Source organism: Euprymna scolopes, chromosome 1, assembly GCF_053919585.1.
Source record: "Euprymna scolopes isolate OS-2025 chromosome 1, ASM5391958v1, whole genome shotgun sequence".
NCBI classification, from domain to species: domain Eukaryota; kingdom Metazoa; phylum Mollusca; class Cephalopoda; order Sepiida; family Sepiolidae; genus Euprymna; species Euprymna scolopes.
The window spans coordinates 97,521,297-97,536,247 of record NC_136482.1 but is presented as its reverse complement, the minus strand read 5'-3'; the positions used below and the strand labels follow the sequence as shown (position 1 = coordinate 97,536,247).

The 14,951-nt window shown below is 36.4% G+C and overlaps 2 protein-coding genes across 2 annotated transcripts; both read right to left on the bottom strand.

Moving 5' to 3' along the window:
* Window positions 1–7,436: 7,436 nt before the first annotated feature.
* On the bottom strand, window positions 7,437–8,039 carry LOC145280884 (uncharacterized). The gene has a single exon (XM_080132183.1). It carries the CDS (start codon window positions 8,037–8,039, stop codon window positions 7,437–7,439), a length of 603 nt encoding a protein of 200 aa, XP_079988309.1.
* A 736-nt stretch (window positions 8,040–8,775) lies between these two features.
* Window positions 8,776–14,565, bottom strand: LOC145255554 (uncharacterized). Its single transcript, XM_080114038.1, has 2 exons — window positions 12,924–14,565; window positions 8,776–12,366 (listed from the first exon to the last, which is right to left on the bottom strand). Exon 2 carries the CDS (start codon window positions 12,132–12,134, stop codon window positions 10,446–10,448), a length of 1,689 nt encoding a protein of 562 aa, XP_079970164.1. The 5' UTR covers window positions 12,135–12,366; window positions 12,924–14,565; the 3' UTR covers window positions 8,776–10,445.
* Between the last annotated feature and the right edge of the window lie 386 nt (window positions 14,566–14,951).

Here is a 14,951-nt window from a genome sequence, read left to right as displayed (position 1 = left end):
TTCCTGGTACCACGTACACTTTGGACTTGTGTGTCTGACCACCAGATTTCACGTTGCACCTCAGTTCTCCTTTGAATTCCAACTTTTTGCCGCACACGCTCTTCACCATCTTGCTAGTTTCCATTAGTTCAGGTCGACCGATCCTTCTCCAGATATCTTCATCTATGATGCTGATGTCCGCACCACTATCCAGGAGTAATGTTACAGGATGTCCAGTTATGTGAACATCGACATACTTGCGCATTCACTTTGTCGGTCCTTCGCTTTTTCTTCTGGTCACAGTACGTTGCCTTGTGGCCTCTGAATCCACATTCGTAACATATCCTATTCCTGGACCAGCAGGTCTTTTTGGTGTGTCTCGTACTTCCTCAGCATTCACAATTTTGGTCCTTGTGCATTCTGGGGGTCTTTTGTTCTTGGGTCTTGTACGTTCTACAGGTCCTTTGCCTTTTTACATGTTATACCTTGTAAACGCTTTTTTCTTCAATGCGGGTGTTGTCTCTCTTGATATTAATGAGACGTTGACATTCTTCGGTAACATTTTGTAAAGTTATATTTGGGTCCGATTCCATAATTGTCAGGATCCAGAATCTGATATCTTTGTCCCTTGGTGCTGTGAGTCCCTGCACAAAGATTAAACATTTAAATAAATCTGCAGAAATTTTATTTAATTTAAATGATTCACATAAACTATTTACAGTACAATCATACTCTAGATAATCTTCAGATTCTGATTTCTGTAAATTTAAACATTTATATTGAGAGTCTATCTTTTATCAAATATTCTAGATAAAGTATTAATTGTCTCTTCAAAGGTTACTTCTTCTGGTTTTTGGGGTAAAATTAAGTTAGCATATTTGGTGTTTCGTCAGTACCCAGTTTTTGAAGTAACAGCGTAACTTTTTCTTCGTCGGTCCAGTCCGAACATATCTTTATAAAAAATGTTTCATACCTTCTATAGTATGCTGGAAATGTAACGCCAGTATCGGGAGAGTAGTGAAATTCCGACAAAGAGTTTGAAATACCCTCTGCAGAAAAATTCATTTGTTTCTTAGTTGTCAAGGTTTGAATTAATTTTTCCAAATTCTTTTGTTGAGTCAACATTTGGCGGTGAAGTATTTTTGTTCTTGTTGTGCCTCTAAAGTATTTTGTGTCATTTCTTGCTGTTGTTGTAGCTGTTGTTGCACTAAGAATTGTTGTCATTTTTGACTGTTCCTGAATGCTAAGAGTTAGCACCTTCGTCAACTCAGCCAATTGTTTCATTTTAGCTTAAAAAATGTCTTTCCAAAATTTACAACAATGATTCTACAAACTGTTTTTCAACAAAAATACGGTTGCACGTGAAAAAAAAAAAATTATAACAATAGTCTCTGTTTTGTTTAGAGAAAAAGAATTGTAAGAGTTCTTTCTTTTCTTTCGAAAAACTCGTAATCCTATGGTGCCAGGTTCGAATTCAGTTTGCGTTTTCCAAATATTTTTTTGTCAAAAATATAAATAAAGTTCACTTTACCTTGAATTTGTTATGACAATATCTTTCAAGTACAATTTTATTACCTTTCCGTGAGTTCTTATCGGAGAAATCTGTAATGTCCACTACTTTATGTAGGAAAACTCGAATAGTTCTTTGTTGCACGTGATCCTAATGATAGTTCAGTAACAAAATCCTTGTAAATTTTTGTCAAAAAATCATTGAATAGTACACAGTCCTTTTAATACGGTAATTTATCTCTGTTAAGAGATAAAGAATCGTCTTCGTTCGCAAACTGTTATATCCTGTTTCAATGGTATATAATAATATGACAAAATACGCCGAGTGGGATGCGTAACAAAAAGAAGGTTTATTAGTACTTCGCAATAATGCAAATACAAAATGGCTACTTGTTTTTGAAGTTAGATAAATGTAAATGAAGATAAAGAAAAAGGAACTTAGCGTGTGAGAGCTAAATGCTCGTCTCTGGGAAGCTTGGTTAACCGGAGTACACTTGTAGAATATAAGATGCGAGACTTGTAGAACGCAAGGCTGCAGGGCAAGACTGCCAGACTAAAATGTAAGACTAGACTGCAAACAAGACAAGACGATCCTACCTTAAAATGGTAGCTCTTTTATATATTGTTTCGTATCCGGTTCGATACATAGTTATGTCCCTTAGAGCAATTACTTTCACTTCATTCATTGATTTAAAAAAGATGTTAGAAATCCATTTGCAGTGAGCTTCCTCAATCAAGTAATAAGCAACAAAAGATTTTGCCTAAATCACTTAAAAAGGATTGTATTACTATATATAGCTTGTAATATTTGTTTATTGGTTGTTATAACTGACAAAGTTGATACAAATATTGAGAGGAATATTTTATTTTCTTAGTTTTTACATACTTTTAGAATTCTGTGTCTGCTCTTCGCAGGACAACGTAGAAGCCTGGAGACTGTCCAATCCTTTTTAGGTCAATCATCGGTCAAAGAGAGAGAGTGTGGGTGAGCGGGCAGCAACAGCAGAAGAGAAAAGGGAATAGATTTTTGGGTATCTTGGTTAGTTGAGTTCTTTTAGAGAAAGAGAGGATTAAAGAAACAATGTCTTTTCTTCATGGTAGTAGTATGTGGCCTGAGGTCACTTAGGTTCACTCCTACAAGCTTATAGACTGGTTTCTACATTATTAAATTATAACATATCTGCTCTATCTAGAGAATTGAATACAAATTTAGCAACTACTGAGATTCAGCTAGTTTATCGCACCAGAGTTTTTTCAAATAATTGACTGAAGCCAGAAACATGAATTCGTCAAAAAGGGTAATGAACTTGTTTGTCTATCAATACCCTAAAATTGATTTTTTATCCAGAATTTATCACTTCCAAGGAAAAATCTAATGAAAAAAAAAAATAAAAATAAATAAATAAACAAAGTCATATTTGAATTAGAGATTTTATTTCAATGCACTTTTATTATGTTAATAATATTAAAGAAGGATTTTTGACATAAAATTAACAATGCCTAAAAAAAAAGGATCTGCACCACTTGATGATGTCAATCACAAAATCATTTTGTTCAAATGTGACATTTTAGTAAAAAAAACAACAAAATTCCTCATTTTGATTAACACAATATTTTGGCTATAGTTATATAAAATAATTAAAAACAAAATTCAAAGTACACTGATTATATTAAGAAGTAAAAGTCACTTAATTATTTAATTAGGAAAACAGAATCAGATTGTCTGAAATAGAAGATTAAATTAGAAAATGTTTTTAAAATCCACGAGTTGTGATAACCAAAATGTTGTGGAGCTTTTTTTCTTTTCAAACTATAAAAGTAATGAAAGGTTTGTCATGTCTTGGTGATTGTCATCGTCAAAATCCACCCCCGAAGAGTGCTCTAGTTTTGCTTCTTAGGAATAGGTATCCAGAAATTTGCACGAGTAATGTAATTGTATTAAAATCACTTAACTTTAAATGGTAAAAGCAATTGCAATTTCTGCTTATTCTGCCCAATATAAACTGAAGTAAACCAACGTTGTTGCAAAATAAAACTAAATTTAGGGTTAGTGTAAAAAGCAAAGAAAAAGTTCAGTTTGTATTGTGTTCCATAGAATTAGTCATCATATGTCAGCATCGAGTTTGTTTAGTGAAAATTGAAATTTATGGAATAATTACCAGACTTTTCTCTGATACCCGTTACAAAAAAGTACATCTCTGTTTTTCAAAAAGCACTCCCTGGATCCCCTGCACCACCCTAACAGAAAAACACAAAAACCAAAAAAGAAACTTTATTCTTCAAAAATTTCACACACATTGTTTTAACTTATGAAGAAATCCACTACTCATGTCAAAACACTGCTCAGAGAAGTTTTCCGTTTGAGTATAAATTCTTGGTAGAATGTTATTTTCTGTACAAAAAAAATAAAATAATAAAATTAGATAAAAGTGAATTATGTATTAAACCAAAGGTATATATAGAAAAAAAAAATTTTAAAAATAGTAAATAAATCAATGTAATTCCAAGATCCTCATTTTTTTTTTATATAAATAAGAGAATGGTTGTTTGATGAAATAGGTAAGAAACTTACCCTAAAATTTTCCTATAGCTATGTAAAAATGTTGCTCATATAGAAATTTCAGTGGACTGTACAATGATCTGGTTTGCTTCTTATTAATCTAGTCAAAATTGTAAATGAGAAAACGCTAGTAAATAAATAGCAAATCAATATAATCTCAAAAGCATTTCATACAAGGTAAAAAGCTTACTATGAAAATTTCCTCTTTGTAAAATTAGAAAAGTTCATGCTGAACAATGTTAAATTAAAAAGAAGTATAATTCTAAACTTTTTTGTTTGAGTAGAAAAAGAGTTCTGTAATGGAGTGAAATTAAAGATGAAATTAGAGAATACATTGTTCCAATCCAAGAGTGATAATAACCAAAATGCTGTGGCAAAAATGTTATACTTACCAACAAAGTTTTTCCTGCTTAAAATATGAAAGAAATTAAACGTTTACAGCAATATCTCATTACTATTTTGTAATCAAAATCTGAACCAGTGATGTAATAGAGTTGAAATCACTCCTAACTTTGAATTTCTGTTTATAGTACACAATATAAACTGAAGTAAACCAGCTTTGCAAAACAAAACTAAAACTTAATCGGGTGTTAGTGTTAGTGTAAAAAGCAATGAAAAAAGGTTCAGTTTGTATTGTGTAGATTGTTCAGTGAACTTACCATATGCCAGCATCGAGATTGTTTAGTGAAAATTAAAATTTATAATATTAGTACCAGTTCTCAGCCATTGCTAAAAAGTACAATTTCAATTTGTTTCATTAAACATTCATCTGATATTATTTAGTGAGGATTCTGAGAGAAAGATTTAAATATGTGAAGTAAAAGGCTTTTTCCTGGATTTAAAGAAGCACTCTTTGGTTAGAAAAAAAAAATAACTAAATATAATTGGTTTAAATTAGAAAAGTCAAATAAAAACATCCACAAACTTTATAAAATGTTTTCACTCACTACACACAAGGGGGGGAAAAGTCATAAAATAAATTATATTGAAATTAATATAACCATCATATGACTTTAGAAATCTTTAGCCTTTATTATTTACTACATATGCTATAATTATATATAAATGTTAGTGAAGTATGACTTTCTATTAATCATATAAAAGCTGGAAGAGAAAGTGGAAATTAGCATATGGAATATGATATATAGAATATAAAGATATTTTATAAAAAAAACATGGCATAAATGTTTAAAAGGAAACCGGTTTATATGCAATTTCTTTTTAAATAGAAAAATTATCTTGAAGAATTTTAGTAATATGTTCAAAGATATCAAATTGATTATCCTTTCATAGAATAGGTAAAATCTAAGCATTCATACATCGAAACGAATAATCTTTATAAGTTATACTTATGTAAGAAAGCTTCTCATTTGCTCAGAGTTACTACATTCAATTCTGCAAATCCTCAAAACGTCACTTTAAAACGTAGATCTTGATAGGAAATTTGGTGGACTCTAATGGGATTGGTTTTCTTTTCTTGTGTCTATTAAATTCAAATCTGAAAATCACAAAAACATCCAATTAATTATGAAAATGTAATACAAAAAACTGATTTTTAAATACCAAAAGATGAGCTTTTTGACTTAATTGAAATGTGAAAATTACTATTAATCGTTCCCATCGTCACTTTAAAGCGTTGATCATGATAGGAAATTTGGTGGACTCTAATGGAATTGGTTTTCTTTTTTGTTGATTTCTAAATGCAAATATAAAAATCAATAAAATATTTAGATGGTAAGGCAACACCCTAAAATTTTCATCTCTAAAATGTAGGAACATTTGGTGTAGTGAGAATTCTATTTATAAATTCGCCTATCAATGTAAATGTTCAAATTAATGCCTCAGCATAAGCAATATTGTTCGTTTTTCCATATGGTGCCAGAATAAAGAGACCATCCGGGTTTCCAACTCTTGAAAGACCAACATAGAGCTGTCCATGTGAGAAGACTGGGTTTGATAAATTGAGTCCAACAACTTTAAGTCATTGTCCTTAAGATTTATTTATAGTCATAGCGAAGCTGAGTTTTACAGGAAATTGTAGACGTTCAAAATCAAATGGTAAGTTTGTTGGTTTCATTGGTATTCTTGGGATGAAGCAGTTAACTCCTGCATATTTTCTTGCATGATTGTTGCTTCCAAGACATGGGCCATCATACTTTTTATGATGAGCCTTGTGCCATTGCAGAGTTTCAGTGGATCAACATTACGAAGTAGCATGATTGTTGCACCAGGCTTCAGCAACAGGGCATGTGGAGGAGTCCCTGCTGGCTGTAAACTATTCAGAAACTCTGTCGGATAGTTTACAATCTCTTCCTGCGAACAGATGGTATCAACTGAAGTATATAATTTAATTTCTCCAGGTAATCTGTATAAAAGTTTGATATTCATTTCATACACAGATTCATTTTTTGATGCTAAAAGAGCTCGTTCACAGAGCCATTGGATATCCGTATGTCGATTATCAAGGTCTGCAAATACTCTTGCTATCAATTCTTCTTCAGTTTAAAGTGTTTGAAAGGGCAACTGAATTTGATTAGAGGAATCCTTTTCCTGGAGGCCATTTCCCACTTGTAAAAGTTTAGTGGCAAATTCACCAACAGCAGAATCAGCATATAAATGTACTTGCATATTAAGGGTTAGGTTCATTGTTCTAACATGATGCCATAAATAGGACTTTTTAAGACATGGATTAATCTGATTGGCTTGAGTAACTCTGGGAACAAGTGGAAGGGTTTGTCTGAAGTCACCAGCCAAAACCAAAGTTACTCCTCCCATGATTTTTGTATTACCTTTTAAGTCCTTTAGCGTAGAGTCTACTGCTTCCATTGCTTTTTTGTGGCTCATTGTTGCTTCATCCCAGATTATCAACTTACAACTTTGTAGTAATCTGGCCTTTGAAGATTCTTTTTTTTATGTTCTAAACCGGTTTTTCTTCTCGTGTAACATCTAGTGGTAGAGAGAACATAGAGTATGCTGTTCTACCACCATCTAAAAGTGTTGCTGCAATCCCACTTGATGCGACTGCAAGTGCAATATTGTTTGTGAGGCGAACTTTTGCAAGAAGCAAGTTCAATAAGAAGTTCTTGCCAGTTCCACCAGGAGCATCAATAAAGAATGTTATACTTTGATCATTATTGATACTTTCCAAAATGTTTTCGTAAATATTTCTTTGTTCGTCCACAAGTCTCTGTTCATTTTGGTTGATGAAGTGATCACATGCTTCATGATCGTAAGAGGTCTCCTGTTGTATTCTGTAATTTACATTCATTAGTCTGTCAGGCTCCGCATTCCACATGTAGTTAATGTACGGTTAAGTGCCTGGACTCGACAGGATAGGTCACTGAGATATAGATAATAAATTTCAGGTGAAAATGCAATTGCCATATTTTCATTTTGCAGTCGGGTTTGATGAAGATAATCTTTGGACATATCGGGTTTGAATTTCTCCCACAGCAAATATAGTTGCCTCAATCTCACAGGCTGTCAGCATAATTGCGAATAACTGTCTAATTTGACTGGCTACTCGGGAAACTGATGTTTCTTGTAAGGTTTTTTGCCAATGTTCATCATCTTTCAAAAGTCCATGTGATGCACATACTTCGTGGTATGTTGAACACAGTACACCTTGAAATGTTCGGAGATCCTCAAAGGATGTTGGTCCACGAACAGTATGGAGAAGTAGTCGTAAATAAAAACTATTATTTGGGTGCACAATATAAGCACGACTAATAGCATTGGACGCTTTGATATCATGTCCTGGAATAATACGTCCTTGCTTACGACGAACCCATTGTTTTTGCTTACTCCACGTATAATAAGTAGGGATTTCTATATATAAAAGTGATCTGGCAAAATCATCTTCTTGGCAAAGGCAAAAAAACGCAGTAAGTGTAGTTTGTGGTGGTGTCTGAGCTAAAGCATGTGCTTGCTTCGTTACTGGAGATGTAACGGCCTGTCTGATAAATTTTGATTTCATCTCTTTCAGCTCCATCACCAATTCTAAAAGTAGCCATATCACTACCCTTGTTGATATATTTTGTTATGCTTTGCTTTGATCGAACTGCAATATTCCACATTGATGTGTGCCGTCATGGTTTTACATAGTAAACTATTATATGGCACTACCCATCGATTATCCACATTTATTACTTGTCCTCTAACAACTAAGGTCGTTGAGTGGCCTCCGTGTTCGGGTGTTCGCCTGCGATAAAGAGGATATCCATTGTAATCCGTCTGTGTTTCTGCAATGAAAGGCTTGAGATACTTTTTAGAACATTTGCGATCTTGCATACATGGTGATGATGGCTTGAGTACTCCACATGGTCCATGGGTTAGTTATGTTTTGATGATATCAAAAAGATCTGGATCAGCAGTTTCATCTAGCAGCTCAGCTGAAATAATTTTGTCTATGTCATCTCCTCTAATGTTTTCTTTGCACCAAATCAGGGTGTGGGAGTGAGGAAGTCCTCTCTTTTGCCACTCAATTGTGGTCATGCAAGCATTTAATTCACCAAAAATTTTTCCTTTGATAAGCCAGGTGTTATAAACAGAACTGAGCATATGGAAGCAAGAAATTGACAAACGTATGGGGTTAAGTTTAAACGTTTATTTAAGTTAAATGATCGTGAAAAGATACTGCTGGCTTGTCAGGATGTTGGTGACGGCGGCGGCTTGTTGTTGTTGTTGTTGATAGAGCTGTGTTCACAACGCAGTTCACAGTAGTTGGTGATGACGGCAGGGGCGATGATTACTTGTTGCTGATAGAGCGGTGTTCACGATGCAGTTCACAGTAGTTGGTGGTGACGGCGGCGGCGATGACTACTTGTTGTTGATAGAGCAGTGTTCACAACGTGGTTCACAGTAGTTGGTGGTGACGGCGGCGGCGATGACTACTTGTTGTTGATAGAGCGGTGTTCACGACGTGGTTCACAGTAGTTGTTGGTGGCGGCGGCGATGACTACTTGTTGTTGATAGAGCGGTGTTCACGACGTGGTTCACAGTAGTTGTTGGTGACGGCGGCGGCGGCAATGACTACTTGTTGATAGAGCGGTGTTCACGACGCAGTTCACAGTAGTTGTTAGTGACGGCGGCGGCGATGACTACTTGTTGTTGATAGAGCGGTGTTCACGACGCAGTTCACAGTAGTTGGTGGTGACGGCGGCGGCGATGACTACTTGTTGTTGATAGAGCGGTGTTCACAACGTGGTTAACAGTAGTTGGTGGTGACTACTTGTTGATAGAGCGGTGATTACAATGTGGTTCACAGTAGTTGGTGGTGACGGTGGCGGCGATGACTGCTTGTTGTTGATAACGCGAGCGGATAGTGTTGCACACATTAGCCTCCCGTCCTCTTATTGAGAAGATTAATGTTTTTATAATGGTGGCACGGATGTAGTTGAAGACAAAAGGGCAAATTTAAAATTAGCTTTTTTAATTGTTTGTTTATTGTGTCTCGATGCGTTGTAGGGAATCGTCTGTTTGGTGAATGTATGCATGTGTTATATTTATTTAAAGCTGAAAAAGTTATGAATGTAACCTAGTTGGTGTTGAATTGTTGCAGTGTTTTGTGTAATATTTATTTGCATTAATATGCTGTCTAAGTTGCGTTTGCTGTGATGCTTGTGTTTTACATTTTGGTTTTCTCTTTTGTTGTGCAGTCTTATCTGGCGGTTTTCTTGGTTGAAGCGATGTGCGAGCTATTCTATTGATGTGTGTATGTGAGAGAATGGGCTTTGAAATTATTGTGTGTATTTATTGAGTTCATTTGTATTGACTCGATAAACATCTTTGTCTTAGCGTCACCATTATTGACTGTCGCAGCTGCTGCTGCTTTCTGGAGTATTCGTAAATATGAAGGGATATGTGATATAACACAGAGAAACTTTTTTAGCTTTTCATGAAATACCCGAGCAATTAAGTCATGGCGATCTTTGGCTGTTTGGCATTGAAAAAGTTAATCTTTGATTTCAGTCCACTTGGGATTACAGGTAAATGTAATGAAAAGATCAGCACGACCAAATTTTCTGATATAAGCCATTACATCCTGAGTTCGTTGATGCATACATCGTGGTCCTCTTGTATAGGTTGAAGGCAAGATAATTGGCTGCCCAATATTTGTATGATCACCATCAGAATTTATAGCATCTCTTAGGTGTATATATTCATCAACTCTTAATTTTTTTTTTATTTCTTCGTATGAACCCTAACACTGGGCTGCATTTGGAAAAAAAAAAATTTGCAACAGAAATGTTATTAACATTTTTCATTGCAGTTTCGCATAGTAAACGCATAAAGCATACCCATTTTTTTAAGGAGGTTCTCATTTTTTTGTAACAGTTAGCACAATATTTATCAGATTCATTGTAAAGAATGCATCCAATTTGAAGTTAGAAAGCAGCTATTCCCCTTGAAATGCACGCTTTCGCGATATTCTCTTGTGTGCTGGCCTTGCAGGAGATGTTGTCCAGCTTCTTTGAAGAGACCAGCAGAAATCAGCCATCATGGTCACACTCCAATTGCCTTGATAGCGGCGCTCCATATCGGATAGATCCTGATGGAACCTCTCTCCCTGTTCCTCACTGTATTCACCCAAATTAGCAGGAAAGTAGTCAAGGTGACTGTGCAGGAAATGTATTTTGATGCTCATGCGTGTGCCAGCAGTCTTGTATGCTTGAAGCATATTCTCAACCCGTTCCTTGTAGTCATCAGATTTTCTGTTTCCTAAAAACCCTGTCACAACTAACTTAAAACATTCCCAAGCTCTTCTTTCACGAGGTGTCAGTGCTTCATTAAATCCGGTATCAGACATAAGTTCACGAATCTGTGGTCCAACAAATATGCCAGCTTGTACTTTAGCATCACTGACAAGAGGGAATTTATTGGAAAGGTATTTAAACCCTTCTCCATCTTTCGCAAGTGATTTCACAAAATATTTCATCAACCCCAGCTTTATGTGAAGGGGAGGCAGAAGCACCTTCTCTGGTGGTACAAGTGGTAGTGTTTTGGCGTTATGGCGGCCAGGAACAAATTCCGTCCATTGTGGCCATTCCCTTTGTCGGTAATGTACGGAATATGCACGGCTGTCCCACAAGCACAAAAAGCATGGGTATTTTGTGTAGCCCCCCTGCATTCCTAACAAAATGGTCAGAACTTTTAGGTCACCACAGAGAAGCCAGTTGTGATCTTGATATTGTATGTTGTTAAGAAGAAGTGACATGGTATCATAGGTTTCTTTCAGGGTAACAGAATGAGCAATGGGCAATGATGCTACGTTTTTACCATTAAAAAGTAGCACAGCTTTTAGACTTCTGGTGGAGGAATCTATAAAGAGCCTCCATTCTTCACGATGGTATTCTTTACCCATGTGTTCTACAAGACCTGAAACATCGTGGCAATATACCATGTCATCGGACTTGGTAAAGTACTGCACGAATTCCTGCTCTCGATGCCGATACTGTGCAAAGTGTGTATTACGTGCCAAAAGATTTTTCTCTTTTAACCTTGAACCTAACAACTGTGCAGATTCTTTTGACAGACCAAGATTTCGTACAAGGTCATCCAGCTCACTCTGTTCAAATAACTGAGGGCTTTTCTCAGAGGTCCCACTGATATCTTCATAAACATCCTGATTTTCACTGTCATCACATGTAGAGTCACTTGCACTGGTACGTTCTAGAATCTCAGGAGGTCTTGGCACAGGAACAACATCACTATGTGGTACTGGTCGCATAACTGACGGAATGTTTGGGTATTTAATGTATTTCAAACTTATACCATTCCTTCCCAGTGGTTTCACCATACAAAAATAGCAGTCATCATGGTGATTCGTAGGTTCCCGCCAAACCACTGGTATTCCAAATGGCATTGATTTTCGGTTTCCTTTATTCCAGTGGCATAAACCAGCGAAACACTTCACACAAGCAATGTGTGGCGCCCATGGTTTATCCTGATGTCCAAGTTCGATGCCAAAGTAGGCACGATAGAGTTGTTTCACTGTAGAAGTGATTTTGCGCTTCTGTCTTGAAAGTGTGTAATTTCCGCAGATGTAGCAAAATGAGTTGGGGTGGTTTTTGCAAGTCCGTGCCATTCTTTAATTGATCTGCAACAAAAAAGGTATATTAATATACGACGCAGTATATGACGCTGTAACACATAAACTAGAACCTTATGAGCAAAATGACTACTACCATCGTGATCAGCACGAAAAATTGGTCTAGAAGAGGATATTGTCATGGATGTTGCATTTTTGATGCAGCCCAGTGTAATCTTTCCATTTCTATTTTCGCATACATGTCCACCATGAATTGACTGGTCACCTCCTTTAAAGATAAAATATGATTACAGCCGTCTAACCATGAAAAGAAATGAATAAAAACATTTTGCTGTAGCTAATCGATTAGTATTCAGACCTGTTAATGGGTTTCTTTGACATAGCTGAAAATGATAACCATCTTGACCATTCCAGAAAATAAGTGGGTATTGAAGTGCATCATAGGCTCTCTGAGTCTCAGCAATACGTCGCAATTGTCCACTTCGTAATTGCAAAATAATGTCTCTATGCTCATGTTCCTCATCCACCATTAAGATTGCAATTTCATCTATCACAGGTGCATTGTATCTCCGTTCATGTTCTCCAGATGGGCGCTTGTCTGCTCTTATGATGATTTTTGGATTTTCCATATGCTGCATGCATTCCAGAGCATATTTCAAAATCCTAACATATTTATGGTGTCCATGCAAAAGGTCCTGTAACTCCATAATAATGTCCAATTCCAGTCCACCTTGAACGTTAGTGCATCTTTGTTCGGCTTCTGTTTGATTACCACCCATAAAATAAACTTGTACAAATTCATGCGAATGTTCAGGTAATGGAAACAGATCACCCATTAAATGATAACATTGACCTTGGATTTTGTAAGTTGTTAAGAATCCAAAGTCTGTGAGGTTTCTACCAGCTCCAAAAGATGTCATTTGAAAAGATGAATTGTATTTTGGAAGATTTTGTCGGAATTGTTTTGCTTTTGCTGTGTCATGTGTGAGTAGGTTTCTGGAAAATTCTGGAGGATTTTGTATTTTAGGAAGATGGATTTTCCCTCCCAAGCAACATAGTCCATGTCTTTCAGCAGGCCACTTCTTGGCAGAACAATGTTGACAAATGATATTCATATGTCCAATTCTAACATTGGGATCACAGCTGTATTCTTTATGTGAATCATATGAAAATGCTTCTATCAGCCAATTAATATTTCTTGAATTTCTGATTATTGAGTGAGAGGTTTCAGCAGCCATTGTCACATCTTGCTCTCTTTCTGTTGTTTCTTGTGATCTTAGTGTAACAATATCAATATGCATATTAAATGAAAGATCCTGAGATTCGTCTAAACTTTGATTCAATCTTATTGTAGACATCTGGCTCCTGTTAGCCATTAATCGAGTTTGTCTTTCTTGTTCATCTTCAGTTTGTCTCAACGGAGCCATACGAGTTCTATTAGCAAGTAATCGATTTTCTCTTTCCTGTTTGTTTTCATTTTCTCTTATTATCCCATTCGTGTCCTGATAGCAACTAAGCGATTTTCTCTTTCCTCTTTGTCTTCATTTTCTTTCGATGTAGCCATACGTGTCCTATTAGAAACTAAGCGATTTTCTTTTTCCTGTTCATCTTCATTTTCTCTCAATGTAGCCATTCGACTGCTACTAGCAATCAAACGTGATGTTTTATCAGCTGGATGTTCAGTCTCTCTTTGTCAAGCATTGCGATTTCTGTTTGCAAGCAAACGTTCTCGTCGTGTTCTGTTATCAACTAAGCGATTTTCTCTTTCCTGTTCGTCTTCATTTTCTCTCAATGTAACCATTCGACTGCTGTAGCTTCTCCCGAATACCAGTCTGATATTATGTGGACCTTAAATAACGGGACTGTCAATGTTTTATTTCCTATACCCTTTAATGTGATTGATCTACCTATCGCTCTCGTTGCTCCCTTGGGCATCTGTGTTCTCTTCACTAGGGATTGGGATGCACCCGTGTCCCTGAGGATATCGATGGGTTCCCTTCTACTCTCGCTATCCCTGGCTATGTGTCCTCTAGACATGAAAGGTTTATATGTTTTATCTACTCCCTGGGATATCGCCCCTTGTTGTTTGCTTGAAATGTTTTGATTCATTTCATTGAATCGTTTTACCTGGCATTTTATAGCTACATGATCCGGCTTTCCACATTTAAAGCATATTATGGGTCTCGCTTCTCGTCCTAGTACCGGTCGGTTGGTTGGGTAGGGAGAGTTCCTAACGGGGTTCCGTGGATTGTCGTTGCTCGTACAACGCTCTCTGGTCTGTAAATGCGTAAGTCCCTGGGGTTTCACGCGGCTCCTCTTGTGAATTAATACATACTCATCAGATGACATGGCTATATCGAGCGCTGTTTCAGCCTTTTTGTCGGCTAGGTGCATCCTCATGTCCTCGGGTATGCAGTTCTGAAATTCCTCAATTAATATGAGTTGTTTCAGTCTGTCAAAGTTACCCTCTCTCTTTTAGCTTAGTGAATTCTACATATGTTTGTCTCTCGCTTTTTCTAAAGTTTCTAAACTTCTGTTGATAAGCTTGTGGGACCAGCTCATATCCTTTTAAGATGGCTGCCTTTACTATTTCATAGTCGGCGCAGTCTTCTGCTGGAAGTGCTGCATATGTCTTTTGGACCTTACCGCTCAACGCTGTCTGTAAAAGCATTGCCCAGCATTCTCTCGGCCAGTTCATGTTTAGGGCGGTCCTCTCAAAGTGTGCGAAGTAATCATCGACTTCTTTCTCTACAAATTTTGGGACTAGGCGCACCTGTTTCGTCATGTTGAACTTATTTCTATCTCCTCGTGGCTGATGAGCTATATTTAGTTCGCTCATTCTCAGCTCCTGCT